At 40.5% G+C, this 17405-nt stretch overlaps 1 protein-coding gene across 2 annotated transcripts in view; it reads right to left on the bottom strand.

The window, feature by feature from the left end:
• Positions 1-9394: 9394 nt before the first annotated feature.
• CD44 (CD44 molecule (Indian blood group)) overlaps positions 9395-17405 on the bottom strand; it is a 46831-nt gene continuing 38820 nt past the window's right edge. Inside the window, exons 8-11 of one of the 2 annotated variants that reach the window (XM_042814369.1) lie at positions 16634-16819; positions 13204-13326; positions 11910-11988; positions 9395-10021 (exon numbers count right to left, since the gene is read on the bottom strand). In XM_042814369.1, coding sequence (XP_042670303.1) covers positions 9808-10021; positions 11910-11988; positions 13204-13326; positions 16634-16819 — 602 coding nt within the window. In that variant the 3' untranslated portion in view covers positions 9395-9807. The remainder of the gene's footprint in view (positions 10022-11909; positions 11989-13203; positions 13327-16633; positions 16820-17405) is intronic. The other variant, XM_042814373.1, reaches the window with a different exon arrangement.

The raw sequence follows: 17405 nt of genomic DNA, 5'->3' as shown, positions 1-17405 counted from the left end.
GTTATAATAACCTGAACAATCTTTTAGATTGACTGTCTTGGGCAATCGCCCCTCATTTTTGTCATTTCTCCTGGTGTTACCTTTGCCAAATCCTGCAGATTTTTCTTAGGACCTGATCGTGTATAACTGACTGACTCATACTACTGATTAAAGAAAATTGTACATCTGGGTAGGCAAAAAATAGGTACCCAGTCCATTGTGCAACAGTGCAATGTACATGAGTTCAGCCTGCAGAAAGACTTCATGACTTGGCCACCTATCTTTGCCTTCTTGAAAGGGGACCAACAAAACCACCATGGGACCAATGCAATTGGGTAGCATCCATAGAAATACCTCCTGCTTTCTTATGTCTTTAAAGAGATCAGACACTATATTTTTTGACTAGGACAAGTGGAAATTTCTCCTCTTTTACTGCTCTCTGTTCCCGTTAGACAAATTCCTGTTGGCGTTTAAGGCCGTGGCTACAATTATTTTTATTTACAGAACAAAGAACTGTTTGGAGTGGAATTAAAATATACATATATATATATATATAAGTATTAATAACAATTGTATCACATGTAGTTTTCTTTATGGCCAGCTAGCTCCTTGATTCAAAGCAAAACATTGAAAAGCAAATACTACTGTCCCAGTGTAACTGATACTTGCTATCTCTCCACTTACTCAGAACTCTGTGGGGCCGTGTTATTCTGCTGAGGTTTCGGAGACTAAATTTCTAGTAGATAGACATGTGGGAAGATGTGTTGATGTACCCTTGTATTATAATCTTTCTTGTACTTTAGATCACTTGTACCAGGTATTAATAAGAACTGCAGGTAGAATAGTTCAAATAGCTGTAAAACCTTATTGTTACCAGTTCTGACATTTTGTTGAAGCATGATGTCCAGTGCCTCTCTGCACTTAGTGTAGATAATGTAGCTATCAATGTGTAATTTCAGTGAAATGGTGTGTACAGTATGGGTAGTGGTGCATTAATTTAATTTAATTGGTCGTTGTGTACTGAGCCATAGTAGGAAATTAGGCTGACTTTCAAAATTCTGTTCTACTTTTGGGTTTTGTTCTTTTGTCTGGCTTCGTTTTCCTTCTGGCCATTTAACTGAGTCGGTTTCATAGCTTAGTAGCTGCTTTATCAGTTGATTATGGACTATTCTGTTCTGATAACATTCAGAATAACGTATGCAGCCAACTTATTGTAAATATGTTGTTCTAGTTTTCAGCTCTCTGACTGGCATGGTATGTGTCAGTACCTGCATGTGTGTGTTTCCCTGGTAGTGAGAGAAAGTGATGCCAGCATCAATGTGCTGGCTCATGAGTGCACTTGTTAGGACACTAAGAACTAATGCACACATGGAGTGATTCGTTTTTTTGTTCCTTCTTGTTTGCTTGACATGTTGGGACTCTAGCACCAGAAGTTCAGTAAGTCACTGGTTAAATTAGCACAATGAGCAAGGGGAAAATCAATTTTTCCTGCTAGGTGCCCTCTCTGCTGTTTGTGCAGTATGTGACTCATGGGCAGGGATCCACTGCTTTTGACATTGTTTGAAAAGGATATTGATAGGAAAATATGCTAGAAAATACTGCTGGAAATAAGTGCAGAGCTAAGTGCTTCTTGAACCACTGTGGTTGAAGTCCAGTGGACTGTTTTTTACAAGAAGTAGGTCTGATCCTACAGTAGACATGAACTGTGTATTCAGTGGCAAAATTCTTCAGAACTAAGAGCTATGATTGAGATCTGTAAGAAAGTGACTTTTCTGGGGCGGAAGCTGAAGGTGGTTCTGAAAGAGTTTGGGTGGGAAAGCAAACAAAAGCTGGTTCATGCCCAAGGTACCTGAGTCTGGTTCTCATAAATATGTTCTTGCCCCATTAAGTGGAAAGTGATCAAAATCAAGTCCCAAAGCACAGGAAGTATCCTTGGTGAGTCCTCCTACGGTGTTTCAGTGTGAATCACAACGTACAGGACGGCACACTGCCTGCTCCTGCTGCTGATACCCTTTGCCTGCTCTTAAAAGTGGAGGAGAGTCACGAGATGGAATATTTTCATGTGTTTCACCTGAAAGGAATAAAAAGCAATAGGAATGGGATTGGTTCTTTTTGTTTCTCTCAAGAAGTTCCCCAGATTTTGAAACATACTGTACAGTAACTATAGCACACTTTATTAACTAATGAATGCAGATGATAAAATTTCTCCCAACTCCGGGCTCTGTTCTTGTATATTGTAGCTGGAATGCTTTGTAGACTAATTCTATTTTTGTAGTTCAGACCTTTACAGTTATCTGCAGTCATTTGGTTTTAATGCTTTCTTACGGTGTGAACTGATTTCTGTAACTTTCATGTATAAAACAAACTGGACATTCTTTCTATACTGGAAATAGTCGCGAATATAATATTTCACTAAGTGTTGTACCTCTTCTGTATATATCATCAATAAATGTTGATTCCTAATTTTCCTGCCTTATATCTGTGAGTTTTGCTCTCAGCCGGGGCTGAATTCTCGCATGATTTGGGTAGGAGTTTAGATAAAGCAGATGGATGGATGAGAGAAGCTAAGAGATGCAGGCAGGGCAGAAGGTGGATTTGGGTTTGCCATTGCGCCAGGAATCCACCCACTGAGCTGTATACCCCAAATGTCCCCGAGAACCGGCTGCAGCTGAGCTGATTTGCCATGAAGTCCAGCATCTGCTTATTGCAGTGAAGTCTAGAACAGCCTTGGCAATGAAGGATGGAGGAGGAAGAAGAAATGTTGGGAGAGTAGGAGGATGCGATAGTTGGCTGCAGTTGCTTTAAAAACCTGCTTCACACCTCCGCGTGTCTGAGGCACGCACTGCCAGAGGAAGGATGTTACCACATCCGGGTCTGGCCCTGTTCACATACACTGCTGCCATAACGACTCCAGTCTCTTTAGCACTCGCTATTCCCTGTTACTTGCAACTTGAAAGCAAAAGAGATGAGATTTGAGGGCTGCTAGAACTCAAACAGCCTCCTCTGTTGTACTGGTGCCTGTAAACAAGACAAGGTTTTGAAAGAAACAGGTATCCCCAACGTGCCATGCCTAAAGAGGGGAACAGCATTAAAAATAACCTCTAGACAGGCTGCTGGGCACCCCTGCACCAAGCACAGGGCTGGAGAGGACAAGTCAGGTTTGGGGTTGCTGTGCTGAGGGGAAGCGAGAGCAGCCGTGTGGGGCCTGCTGGCACCGGACCTCGCCGCATAGCAGTGTGCAGCCACAAGGGAAGCAGGAAGGAAGTGAGATTGCACTCCGTATCGGGCTGTGCAGCCACAGAGATGTTGGCATGGCAGAAAGTTTCTGCAGTGATAAGCAAAGCACATCACCAGTGACAGATAGCAAAGCTGGCAACTGAAACCCACGGAGAGGGGCAGTGGAGGAACCAGACCCCCAGCTTCAGGTGTCTAAGAAAGCATCCTAGGGCCTGCCCTGCACAGAGCTGCAAAGCTGCTCATCCATGGCTAAACTGAACAGAGTGCGTCCTCCGTTCTCATTTGTGAGACTGATCCACATGGTGCCGGGGTCTTCCTGCCTCATGCTCCCACAGCCCACAGGCAGCAGGTGAGAGGTACTGCTGTGGAGGTGTCCCAGAAGGAGGAGGATTGGCTCCAAACTGAGAGAGCTGAAGAAATTCACCCACAAATTCACTGTGTTTCACACACATTGCCAGGATTACCTGAATCACCAGCACTAAACAAACTTTCAGCTTACCATTACAAACAATTTTTGAATGTGTGTGTGGAGAATGCTCCAAAAAGGCTCAGTGAGCAAAGCCCTCACCTTTGCAGAAAAGCAGCACAAAGCCAACCCTCTGAGCTGTGCCTGAGCTCTGCTTCTACCACGTGAAGGGCATGTAACCAGCGTGTAGGCTCTGTGCCTGCCTCTGCATGGGGACCTTCACCCTTTGTGAACAAAGGAACACTGGTTTTGAGTCACTACCTGAACAAAAAAGCATCCTCACCTAGAGCGTATTTCAGACTTTCTCTTGAAAAGTGAAATAAACAATAACTAGAGAACAAACCACAAAAGAAGTGCAGGGAAGTTCCACCATAAAGCTGTTCCCATTGGTGAATCTGACAGCCCACTGCTGCAAAGCAAAATATGCCAAATGGTGGTGATAATTGCAAGGCTGACTTTGCAGGAGTGAAGGAGCTGTGGGGCAACCAGCTGAGATCCTGATCTGTGGGCACTGGGCATGGCTTTGGAGGGCTCAGCTCATCGTATAGGCTCAAGCTGCAGTCTGCTGGCTGCTGTGTCTGTGCTGGCTCCAGAGAGCATGCTGATAGCAATCAGCAGCCCCCAGACAGATGTTTCTTATTAACAAGGACAGGCTGATAAAAAATGGTGAGTATAAACTCAGAACTTAGATCTGATCTCTGGGCAAAACATATCCAGCTTGTTCCACGTAAAATGAAAGCATGGAGTCTTATACACCCAAAGAAAATGTGGTTGATGAAAATTATCTAAGCTTTTTTTGGATTAAGCCAGGAAAAAGAATAGGCTTTTGAGAATGTGGTGCCAGAACGCAGATATAGACCCATGACTGCAAAGTAAATTCAGATTTCAGGCTAAAACTGCTGTAACCAAACCACTGCAAGATGGACATTTAGGTTAAACACCATCCTAGCACAGTAGCCTAAGGCTTTCAGATATAAGGTGCAAACTTACAGCCTCTGGTTGAAAATGCCTTCTTGTTTCTTCCTCTCTTCTTTCTTTCTCAGAGTTTGAAGGATGTCAGGATTAACTTGGCAGCCCAATCCTTTTGGTGAGTAGAACAACCACTGTCTCTGAGCCGTATGCTGGCTTCCCAGTGCTGCCTACGTGCCCCCAACTTCTGCTGTGTCCTTGGCGTTGCAATGCAGCCACCTGCCTCAATCCAGCACCAGAATGGAGCTGCTGTTGAGCTGCAGTCTGTTCAGTGGTGCTACAGAGGGAGACTTTTTTACTCATAGTGTAAAAAAAATGTTTTAGTTTTCTGATGGATACACTTAAAGTTATGTTGGATCCTGTTTGACTTGACAAGTCCTATTTTTTTTTAAATTTCCAGGCTTTTTTTTTTTTTTTTTTTTTTGGTAACAGGAAATAATTTACTTTTAATAATATCACAGTACAAATAGATAGTTGTATTATATATTAGGCATCTTCTCCACCCCTTCGCCTCCCCCAAAAAAATGTTATCTATCAATCAGATATATTAAAACTAAATCAGATATATTAAAACTAAACTATGTCTATTTCTGAAACAAAAAATATTGCTCATTTGACAGTCTTTGTGCACCTGTTTTGATCCATAGCATCATCATCTTCATGTCTTTCTTCTGAAAGAAAACACAAAACTAATGATATTGACATCAAAGTTCAATACACTGCAAAGAATGTGTGACCTTGGGTTTCAACGCTCCACTTGTTCATCCCGACCCCTTTTGCTTATAGAGTACAAAGATTTAATAAGAAGTGTGCAAAGCCTTGAAGCTGTAGCTCAGACAGAACCTTTCTGTTGGATCCATTCAGGCAAATCTTAGAGAAAGCTGTGTTTAAAGCACATATAAAGTTTTCACTGCTTTTTCTTCTTCCACTGCACCTGAACAACAACAGCTCCCTTGAGGTCAGGGCATCTTCAGCTTTTCAAAAAACCATGCTGCAGCACAACTGACCTGTGAAGACAGAAGTCGACTAGAAATCTTGTAGCACACCCAGCTCCAGATGGGAGAGATGGGCAGAGAGAAGACGAGGTGCTGTTAGTCACCTTCGTGTAGCCTGAGCTTTGCCTCTCGTTTCCCACAGTCAGAGCTGGGTGCTCTCAGCAGGGCATTGGTGAGCGCGCACAGACACAGATGAGTAATGGTGAGAAGTAATCTACCAGGGGAAAACTGGTCAAAAGCCATTTGCAAATCAGGTGGTGAATGCAGAAGGTGACCTGGAGGTGGGGGAGTTCACAGGAGCAGGCTGATACTCTTTTCCTTATCTGAAACATGAAATCATTCAAATGCCAAAGTTCTGGGGATACTGGGGGACTTTCCCAGTAGGTGGCAAAGAAATTTTGCTCAGTCTCCATTTCATCTTCCAGTGACTGTACTCTTCCTTCACCAAAACCTCTGGCGTTCCCACCCCCAGAGTTCCCACTGTTTCATGCTTCTTGCCCCGAAAAAGAGATGAGAGCTTTGTCCCCTATACCCACAAATCTGGAGCTACAACCCAGGAATCTGCCCACGTCAGCATTTCTGCTCCCATCTCTGTTTCTTTCACCTCTGCAGAGGAAAACACATCAGTACATGTGGTTACTCAAAGGTAACCATATGCTCTTTAACAAATCAAATCTCTTGCAACCAGAGATGTCTGAGCCTTGAACTGTTTAATAAGGCCACGAAATAATTGCTGGCTAACAGCCTAATGTAGCATAAAACAAACGGCTGGTGTTGTGTAAGCAGAGGCAGAACAATGTTCTCAGAGGATTTTATTGCTCCCCTTCATCTATAGAAAGAACAACGAGGAGAAACCCCAACCAGGGTGATGGACAAACCTCTGCCTCTGTGTGACTTTGTCAGAGTCTATGAGACACCTGGAAATTTTCTCTGATAACATTCCATCCAACATACACTCAGTGCACTGGTAGTTGGCAGTCGTGTTTTTTGGCTAAGGACGTGCAGGAGACATCACATGAAGGAAAGAATGCTGTACAGAAATATCACTTGGGAACTGATGTTTTGAGAAGGCTTTAAAACATCCACACAGATAGAGACGAAGGCTGTACATCCTTTCTCTGCTTTAATCAAACATTCCTTTCAGAATATTCAAGAAAACACAGGTGATACCATCACCCAGGATTGTTCAATGAAAATATTACATTCTTGTAAAAATATCAATCACCTCTCTTTTAAATATATTTCCTGCTTTAAATGTTATTTCTACCTTACTGCATTGACCTTAACTTGGACCAAGATTTGTGCTCCAAGGGAACTGAGCTTGTCGCTAACCCCATGGAGATGGGGGCCCACTGGAAGCTGGTGGAGCACGAGAGGTCCCACAGCCTACAGCCAGTTCTGCAAGCAGGAGATCTGCCCGTGGCCCTGTATGACCACACTGCCAAATGCTTCTCCTCTCCCACTAGCAACATTGACCTCACTTACCCTCAACATGGAACCAAGTTTATTTTTGGAAGCTTATTTTACAGTTCCATGTGGTATTTTTTGGCAATACTTTTTTAAATTACAATTTAGAGATGATATTTTCTTTAACATTGATTAATCTATTAAATAAATATGCAAATATATCTAGTGCTCTATATAAAAAAAATACATACACTCAACAAACAACCCCTGAAATAATAAAACCAAGATTAATAAAAATATGCACTATATTACATGTATGAAATGGCCATCTAGTTTTGAAACTACAATGAAACTTAATTATGCATTATTTGCACAACATAACCTAAAAAGAATCAGCATATATAAAATAATGGCACTGCCTTTTTAAAGAGAAATTGAGCATCTCCATATAACAAATATAACAAGAAGCCAACAAGTACGGTCCATACTTCTATAGGTACTGAGCATTAGATAAATTAGAAAGATTTGGTGGATTTCTCCATTTTCTCAACATCTCCATAGGAAGATGAATAACATGACCTGGCCCTTTTTATTTTTATTTTTTAAGAACATACACCCATCAAGACTTATCTCCTTTTGACTGAGGCTTATAATAAATTAAGATTTAAGAAGAGGCAAAATTCTTATTCTGGATCTCCACACCTAGAGAAATACATATGTAACACCAGTTTAGACACAGCCTTCAATAGATTGTTCTGATTTATAATGAGAAATAGAAAATCTGGCCGTATAGGAATTAAACAAAAACCGATGCAGACTGTCAACAGACACAACACAGCTCAGTGTTGAAATATGTGCTTATGGTTGGCTGAGAGGTTTACCAACGGTCCCAAGTACTTGACAGTGTATGTCACCTTGTCCTTATTGACTTTACCTTGTTTGAGCACTCTTGGACTGCTCATAGATGAGACATACAGAGTCAGAAAGCATCCTATGCACACACTGAAATCACACCTCATCTTGGGACCTTTTGCCCAGGTGCACATTTTCCCTGAGGAGGTCTGCCTGCAGATACCAGGGCTCTGAGCAACTCAATGGAATGCTTGGGAAGCTGCTGAAGGGCTCTAAACTGAGAACCATGATCACAATTTTTGTTGTGCTTGGTGTCCCAGTAAAGATCAATGCTAGCCTATGTTAGTATGTGGCCAGCTGAAAGCCCATCCTCTGCACTGCATCAGACGGAGAGCATAAAGTAACCTGTGTTAGCAGAACATTTTCCAGTGCAGGTGCTGTGGTCAGGGAGCAGATACCTCTGAACATCTCTTACCAAATATTCCCCATCCCAGCCAACACAGACCTCACTGCTTGCAGTGATCTCCGGTCTTTTTACTTGCATTTTTCTGAGGCAGCCCAATTAGAAGGTACTCTCCACTCCAATATGCTTTCTTAAAAATAGCACAGATCACTGGTAGTAAATAATTTTCTTTCTGGCAGTTCATATCAATATAATGCACAGCATCATTGCTTAATACAAATACTTCACATAACAGACATAGAAGGACAAAACAAAAGTTAATGACAATGCAGATGCAGCTATTTTACTGTATTACATTACTGGGAGAGTTTCCTTAAAATTTCATTGATCTTTTCTGTAAAATTTCAGCTTCTGTTATCAATAGAAAAACAGTTTTTCCTTTGGCATTTTTGACTAGAAGAAGAAAAAGTGGATGAAATAAATCAGAAGTCAGCAAGATCATACAAAAGTAACTTTTCAAAATATTGGCAAACTGGTGCAATACAACAGTTATGGGAGAAACTGCATCTCCTATTAAAATGGAGCAGGGAGAGAGAAAGACCTATTCTTCAGGAACAAAAATGCTGTCATCATTTCTGATGACTTCCAATTGCTTGATTTGTGCTTGCACAATAGAGCTGGGGTCATACTGCTTTATTAGCTTTACTAACTGACTCCTTAAAAAACATACATGAACTGTAATCTGTGAAGGAGGGAGGGGGAAAAGCAACGGACACCTCAGAAAATCAAGGATATATGTACAGATTGTTAAGATAACAAAGAAGTTTATTATGTATCAGCTCATGTTTTCCTCCCTTTGTTCCCCCTCCCAAAAAAAAACTTGCTGTATGTCCACAGACATTTTAAAATAGAGATAAATAAACTTTGTCCTTCTGGGTTTCTCTTGTTACAGACCAAGTCATCAATCATTACAAAATGTCACTTTTTGCTTTTACTTGCAGACTTTGAGTGCACCTACCACTCTTCCTGGCTGGAAGGCATTGCTGGTGAATTCTGCTGGGTTAGGCATTGCATAGGAGGCACTTCTGTTTTAAGCCCTTTTTATTTTGGCTCTTGACATCTGTTACTCACTTACTGTTGTACCACGATAAGCTTAGTACCTTAAATGCCTGTAAGATGGAGCAACTGGATGCTTCTGTAACTCCGCACAGCGAAGGCACTGCATCTGGGGAACAATGACATGCCACGTGCCCAGGACACAGTAAGTGCCCCCTGTGTAGGAATTGGGAACTGACTGCAACACCTGGGGCTCATTTCAGAAAGCAAATGTCAATTTTGTAACTCAGACATCATGTTAAAATAATTAAAAATGAAGAAAAAACTTAAGCTTAATTGTGTTCAAAAGACATCAGTAGCACAGTGCATCTGAGAATTCCTGCCCAAGGTCCGTGTGATTTTGACTTTTCCCCAGCACTGATCTATTTGGTGACTTTGTACCGCTACACTCCGCTCTTCATGTCAACTTCATGATTTTGTGTTTCATCAACGGTAAGGAATTCGTCACATGCTCCTGTCTGGTCATTTGACTGTTCTTTGTGAACCAGGTGCACCATTTCTTGAGATTTGCTGGCGTCTCCATTTAACTCCCTTGTCTTCCTGTCCTCCACGGCACCTTTGCCATTATTAATGACTAGCTTTTTCTTCTGCCCACATCTAGATCAAAATAAAAAGAATATAAGTACCATAAATGGAGAGTAATGGAAATACAAAAACTCAAGTAAATATTTATATATACTGTATACATAAATAATACGAAAAATTCAAGTAAATATTTAGGAAAATGTTTCTGGAAATGAAACTTGTGTCTGCTAGCGCAAACCTATGCAAAGCAAAGTGCACAGTTTCTCCATGTTGCATATTTTATTTTTGAAAAAATGCAGCATTTATGTGCATAAACTTCACAGGAACACACTGGTCTACTTAGTATCACAGAATCATAAAATGGTTGGATTGAAAGGGACCTTAAAGACCATCTGGTTCCAACCTCTCTGCCGTGGGTAGGATTGCAGCTCATTACATCAGGCTACCCAGTATCTGTTGTTCCTAGAGAGGGCACTAAGATGCACTGTTGGAAGATGGAGATGGTTTTCTGATTTGGGTATATCCATATTTATGTACTATTTATATATCCCACTATACAGACAGGGTAGTTCCAAATCCAGACTCGGGATCAAGATTCAACAGCTGAGTGTTCACTGAATGTAGACAGCACAGCTCTCTTAAGACAGACACAAAGTTTTAAATTTGTACTGTAAAAGTGTTCTCTTTTCAGTGAAGCAGGTTTTGTCTGAATGACTAATCTGGCAGTTAAGTATCACTGTTATTCATGCTTACTGACTGATATTATTTTAATAACTGACTGTTATTTTATTCAAAGCAATTCAGTTTGCTGTGTAAATGTTGGATACACACTTGGGAATCATTCCTGCTCTGCAACCATGAAATGCAGAAGGAACACAGGCTTTTAAAAGTGCAACTTTTTTTTCTTTCCTGAAATGACAGTGAGTGCCTAAATGTGGGACTCTGCATGGAGATTCTACCTCTTTTGGCAACAGACACCATACACAGGCAGTCTTCTTTGCAACACGAGGAATAATAAACACGTAAATAAACAAGTAAACTGCCCTGCACTGAACCTTGGGCAATTTGTTTGGTTTTGTTTTGTTTTAAGATAACATCAGTTTTAATTAAGACAACAACCATTAAACATAAAAAAAAAAAAAAAAAAAAAAAAAAAAAAACCAAACCCTTACTACACCAAAAACACTATGATGAAGCAATTTGCAATCCACTGAGAAGGACCAATTGCTTTGTGTAGGTACTTGAGATTGCTGCCTTACTCATGTTGTAACAAATACGTAGTTCTCATTTTTAAATAAATGAATGCTTGGAACATTCCCACTTCACTGCCCAGCTAACCCTGCAGCAGGTTAGCACTTATCAGAACAAATGAATCTCTTGTTATTTCGATCCTGCTAAAGCGAGAGAAAACATTCCACCTGTTTCAAGCATACTAGATGATGCCCCTGCTTTAAAAATTGCTCCCCACAGGGATTAGTGCACGCTGCTAGGGTCTAATCTGTGAATACACACACACGCACCCACCCATGCTCACTGTCTGTCCTTGGGTCTCACTCCCAGCTGTATGGCAGCTCTACTTAAGAGATGTTTTCCACTCGCAGCATCTGGGACATAATTTTTAGCGTTGAGACCGTTTCAGTTCTTGTCAGTTGCAATCTATAATTAGTCATCCTGGCCCTGTTTGTCTGTTTCTATGGTGACTTGGGGTATGAGGAAGGAAACAAAGGCAGCCTCTGCTTTTATAGGCATAGCAGAGTGAGATATAAATCAATAAGCCGTGCTGTTCAGGGCGTGTAACTCCAGAGCTGCTTAACTTTAAAGAAAGCTGTAGATATTTCTGTCTCGCCATGTGCCCGATATCTTTCTTATTTCACGTGGTCTCTAACAATATTGCGTCAGTGCTTCTTTCTATCACCCCCATCACACTTCAGTGTGTCTGAAGAAGTACAGGGTACCTTACCTCCTCCGGCTGTTAACGGCAATGCACACTGCGAGGATCAACGCCAGTGCCAGGAGAGCAGCAACGATGATCAGCCATTCTGGGGGTTGATGGAGGGAAGAAGAATGTGTTAATCCATCCCATGCAATTTCAGAGTTTCATGGACACTCAAGCATTCTTTAAACTGCAATACTTTCTTTTCTAGTTTAAGTGGATATTTGCTCATTTTGCAAATTTCTGCTTTGCAAATGAAATACATTTTCATCAGTCATGTTGCCTATGTGGCCAAAAAAAAGTGCTCACCTATGCCCAGGCCTACTCTGATGAAACGCCTGTCCAATGTCAGCATATATAAGAATTGCACTTTGGCTGACATAGATGTAAAGCTGTTGTATCACTGATTTATTTCAAGAGCAAGAGAAAAGGCTGAGACAACTGCAATCTTAGGTGCAAAAGTAGGATGAATTGAAGGTTTGAGTGAAATGCCTACATTCATTTTGTCATTTAAAACCTTAAATTAAGGAGCATTTGTGGGGCAAATTCTAAAAAATAAAAAGGAACTGCAATATCATAAGGAGGAAAAAGTGGAAGGGAGATCACATAAGCTGTTTCCAGTCAAACAGAGTGAATAAAAACACCCCTGACAAATGTTCCATTTGCTCTTAGATTTTTTAAAAATGGAGATTTCATGGCAACTTTCCCTGTACCCTGTTCTTTATGCAGGTCGTGCTATGGTTACCTTACCAGACTTTATCTTTCTGCCCTTCCCTGTTGTTTCTGTATGATTCAGTGCCTTAAACTGAATACAGTACCTCAGCTCTGGACTTGCCAGATCTACACTGAGTGGGATAATTGCTTTCTCTGTCTTAAAAATCGCTTTACTGTTAATATGTCACAGAATATATTTGCATTCTTTTGCAACTGTATCACTGTGTTGGCTTCTTTCTATTCTATTTCATTTTAATCTGCAAGCCTTTTTCTGCAAAGCTTGTCTCAGCTATATTTTTCACTGAACATTTTCACATATATGATACTTTACATCTACCTTCAAATTGTGTCTGATTGCATATAAAAGTATCAAGATTATTTATCTCTAATTCCTGTTCTCCAAAACACGACTTCTCTCATCTAGATACTGCTAGAGTATTTTATGAGTTACAACATGCTCCATTTCTCAGACTACTAGTGAAAATGCTGAACGTTACCTGATTCAGAACAAAACCAGAATAACCATACTTGACCTACATTTTTGCTCAGTTCATATTCACATCATTCTGTTCACATATTATTAAAATACATGACTTTGGAAACCTACCTGGTACCTTGGCTGAGCTTGGTTGTGATCTTACAGTTGTTGTTGTGGACTCTCCAGGGAAAGGAGTAGATTCACTGTCTCCCTTGTATGGTCCCTGATCACTGTCTGTATTGGATGTAGACTCTAAAGAACAAAACCATCTGTTAGTCTAGATATCCTTACGGAGTATTTCACAGGGAGGTACAAAAGCTATGATTTTCATTATAAAAAAAAGTACATATATATGTCTAGAAAGATGACACCAAAAAACTACACAGGCTATAAATGTTGTACTCATCAAAACTGTTGCTAGCTTTCATATTCTGATAACAAAGCATATGGCTGTACCCTTTCACCTTTAATATGTTTCATTTTTGATTGTGCTACACTTTCATGAACCAATATGTAATGATAGTTGCCTGGAAATTGTCTGGAAAGAGTGTAAAGACTTCTGCATATTGGCAACTTCTTGAAGAGGTTTCTACTGTGTAAGTCAAAGGTCCTGCCTGTTCTACAGGGATAAGAGAATGAGAAATGACTAGAGAGAGAAGACTGAATTGATCAATAAGAAGAAATTTTAAAACTTTTAATTTTATTCTTATACAGGATAAAACTGAATTTCTAAAACTTTCCTACTTTCATAAAATAGAAGTACAGTTCTCTGGATGGTTTACATTTGATAGCTATGTATAATGTGGGACCTTAAAAATTCAAAATGTTTTCCTTATTAGCAAAAATTCTCTCTGTAAACACAGAGATGGGTCCCTTAGCACTTTAAAATAAGTTTTGCAAATTGGTTCTAAGACAGAATTAGATCTTAAATCCAAATGAGTTCTGCTAGTCTCATGTATTTCCTGTGATAGTTACATGGCCTGAAATCTTACATGATAACAGTAATATTTCTGGGCCATATTGTTGCCATAGGGGTACTCCACATCTAAAATTATTTGTATACAGTGTTTCACGAGGGACTACAACTTTGTTATCAGTACGAAAACAACATTGCAGATCTGCACTTCTCTGAGCTCTTCCAGACCCTGATAAAGCAAATTAGACGCCATCAGCTGCAAAGTTCTTTTTCTTTAGCACGTATTGCTATTCCCCTCTGTCCAGCCTTTCTGATCTCATTTCCTAACAGCAGCTGGCAAATACAAACTAAGAAGCACATTTTCCCCCTCTGTTGAGCGTAGCCAACAAGTAGTTCATGAAGTTCCAGATGTTTTCATTATTATTAACAAGTAACTTTGTGACTGATGAGTTGTTCTGCGATAGCTCATCCCAACGGACAGAGCACTAAGTCAGCAACTAGAGGACTTGATCTAACAAGACAAGAAAGCAGACCAAGAGAACTGTACTGACTTGCCTAACTGGCACTTCAGTGGATACTTTTTAAAGTGCTTTATGTCACCCTTGAGAAATGGTAGAGCTTTTCCACCACAAAGCCCCTTATAAAAACATAAAGACTCCTGTGCTAAAAGAACTGCTACATTCACCATTCCCCTCTCCTGAGTGCTGAGGAGAAGCAGAGTTTGGCTGCGTCCCCTGGTCCCTGAGGAAGGTGCCTGCAGTGGGCAGGGAGGGCTCTTAGTTGCCCTGACATTTTGTTTTGATGACATACTGAGTTTTCTTCTTTTTGACAGTTATTTTTTGATTCATTCAGTGGACTGTTCTGTTATTCCACTGTGACATTTGGACAAAAGATCAGTCATTAGGGCGATGTCAGACCACAGCTTTAAAACTGCTGTGGAGGAAGAGAAATTGAAAGAAAGCAGTACAGTACGTGACACCATTCGTTTGTTCGGAAGAAGCCTACAGCTAGAGCAAGCCAATATATTAATGAAACTTTTTCATTCCATTACAGCTATACAAATGAAACAGTCCTTCAAAAAATGAGCCTTAAAAAAACCCAGCAACACTAGTAATTCCTTTAGACTGTAATTATAAAAAGCACAAAGAGCAGATAAGCAGGGGGAAAAAAGGGCATTCACTTTGAAAAAGGCCTCCAGAGCAATCCATACTGGTTTTCTATGCTCAAAGCAGAAAAGTAGCAAACATTTTTTCAAACTGTAATGTCTGCATACTACATAGAGGCTGCTTGGCTTAATTAAGTGATAGGGCAGTGAGTGCCAAGAAATGAATTTGTTGTAGTAGGAAACAGATATTAAAATAGGTTTATCTTTCCAATAAAATGCAAATACATATTTCGCATTTATATTGCTGTATCTATGTCTAAATACTGTAATTTTTGCAGCTTTGATAAGAGTGATATTGTTGACTCAATATCAAATTCCGAAGAAGAAAAAGGACAAATTCCACTTGTATGAATTAACATTAATTAGTGATGATTTAAGTAGACTCCACAAAATTGAGTGGAGCTATGCCAGGGTAAAAATGGAAAGAGAAATTATGCAAACTTAGGAACGTTTAGCCTACATTCTAAATTCCATTTCTAGCTAAAATTTTTCAAAATGACTGCATTCACTGGAAACAAATTCTAACTCCCAGTCATTAGGAACAATAGAATTATCTTTAAAATATCTGCTGTATAATGTTAAATGTATATAGGTACATTATTGTGCTTAACTGTAAAGAATAACCACATAGCATTGGCCAAAATCTACCCTGGCACAATTCTACTAACTTCCAGGAAAGTGCATGAAAGCACTATTTAGATCAGCATGAGAAAGAAGTAGCTTCTGGGAAAAAAAAAAATTGCTGTTAGAATGATGATCTGTATGGAAAATCTGGGAATAAGGAAAAGTCCCTTCATTCCTTGCTCTAATAGCAAATGACAAAAGAGAAAAAGGTATCTGTAGGGTAACAAGTAAAGCATTAACTACATTAACGTTACCAGAAGAATTACCCCTTTTAAATAAACTGTTCACAAACAAAATGTCGGTTACAACTCAGTCATTGCCATGATACCAACTGCAGATATACCTACGAATCGGGGAAAAAAAAGTTTGCACAAGAAATTTCTGATATATGTTTAACCTATGCAGAGGGATTGAGGACGGCTGAAAAAGTGACAGATAGTTGGGTTACACAGCAGTCATTTGTCCATTTGTCCATTTAAAACGAAGTCAAAATGCTAGCGTGTATTTATGGGCATAAGGAAAAACCTTATACTTCTTCATTTTTTGAGGTGTTACAAAATACAGATACATACTATAAGAGAAAAATATCTCCAAAACACTAGTATCACCTTTTTGGGACAAGTATTCTGCTTCAGAGAGGAAAATATTCCCCTCAGTTGCATCTTAAATGAGGACTAAAAACATACTGAAAAATGTCTATAAAAAATAACAATGGAAAAAAAACACAAGCAAAATACACTAGAAGTATAACTGAAACTTAAGGGATACTACAAATACATTCAGAAAATCATCATTGATAACAACAAGAACAGACAGATGGATAAATGAGAACACTGGCAATGTATAGTTCTTACTAGGAGAATGAGGGGTCGGTAATTGGTATAGACGATCATCAATGTCTGGAAAAACTCCAGGTATCAAACTGACATGAGAGCCATCCGTGGCATTTGCTTGTCCACTTTCACTTCCAGGCTGAGTGCTGGGTGCCAGGGGCCTGCTGGTTGCTTCTTCTGGGTGGAAAACATCTGTGGACACTGTGACTGCCGGGATGATGGCACAATCAGCTTTAGAGGCCAACCAAACCTCCACCCACATTGTTTCCCTCCTACCTATATCACAGCACACCAGAAAGCATGTCCTGCCACCTGGCTGAAAGCATGGCAGGAGAGAAGGCGTGAAGGCCTCCCCTTCTCCTTCCACATTGTCAGTGGCTTTTGAGATCCCTAAGTAGCACGTGCTTGCCACATTGTAGGAAGATGTTGGCTGTATCCACATGTGCCAGTGACAGGTGGAGAGGGAAGACCTTCAGAAGAAGAGACCACAGCAGGAAACCTGATCCCGTAACTCAGGAGTGAGCGCCCACACCACAGCCAGATTTGTGGTGGTTCTGCACAGGCAAGGAGGTGCAAGGAATTAAAGACAGAACGTGTAGGGCACGGTTCCTGTGTGACTGCCCTGCCCTCACCACCAGGACAACACTCCCTGGCGATGGTGTCACTACTGAGTCACAAGAGCAAGTCACCCAGCTAACCCCAACAGAGCACCTCCACCACACCGACCGTGTCACCAGAGCACACCGAGCCCGATCTCACTGATGTGCAGGAGAGGAGGATGAGGCTGGAAATT

The sequence above is a fragment of the Centrocercus urophasianus genome, unplaced genomic scaffold (assembly GCF_019232065.1).
Source record: "Centrocercus urophasianus isolate 14NV4802_14NV808 unplaced genomic scaffold, USGS_Curo_1.0 seq_14, whole genome shotgun sequence".
Taxonomy (NCBI): domain Eukaryota; kingdom Metazoa; phylum Chordata; class Aves; order Galliformes; family Phasianidae; genus Centrocercus; species Centrocercus urophasianus.
Note: the sequence above shows the minus strand (reverse complement) of the source record. Positions and strands in the feature narration are given on the sequence as shown.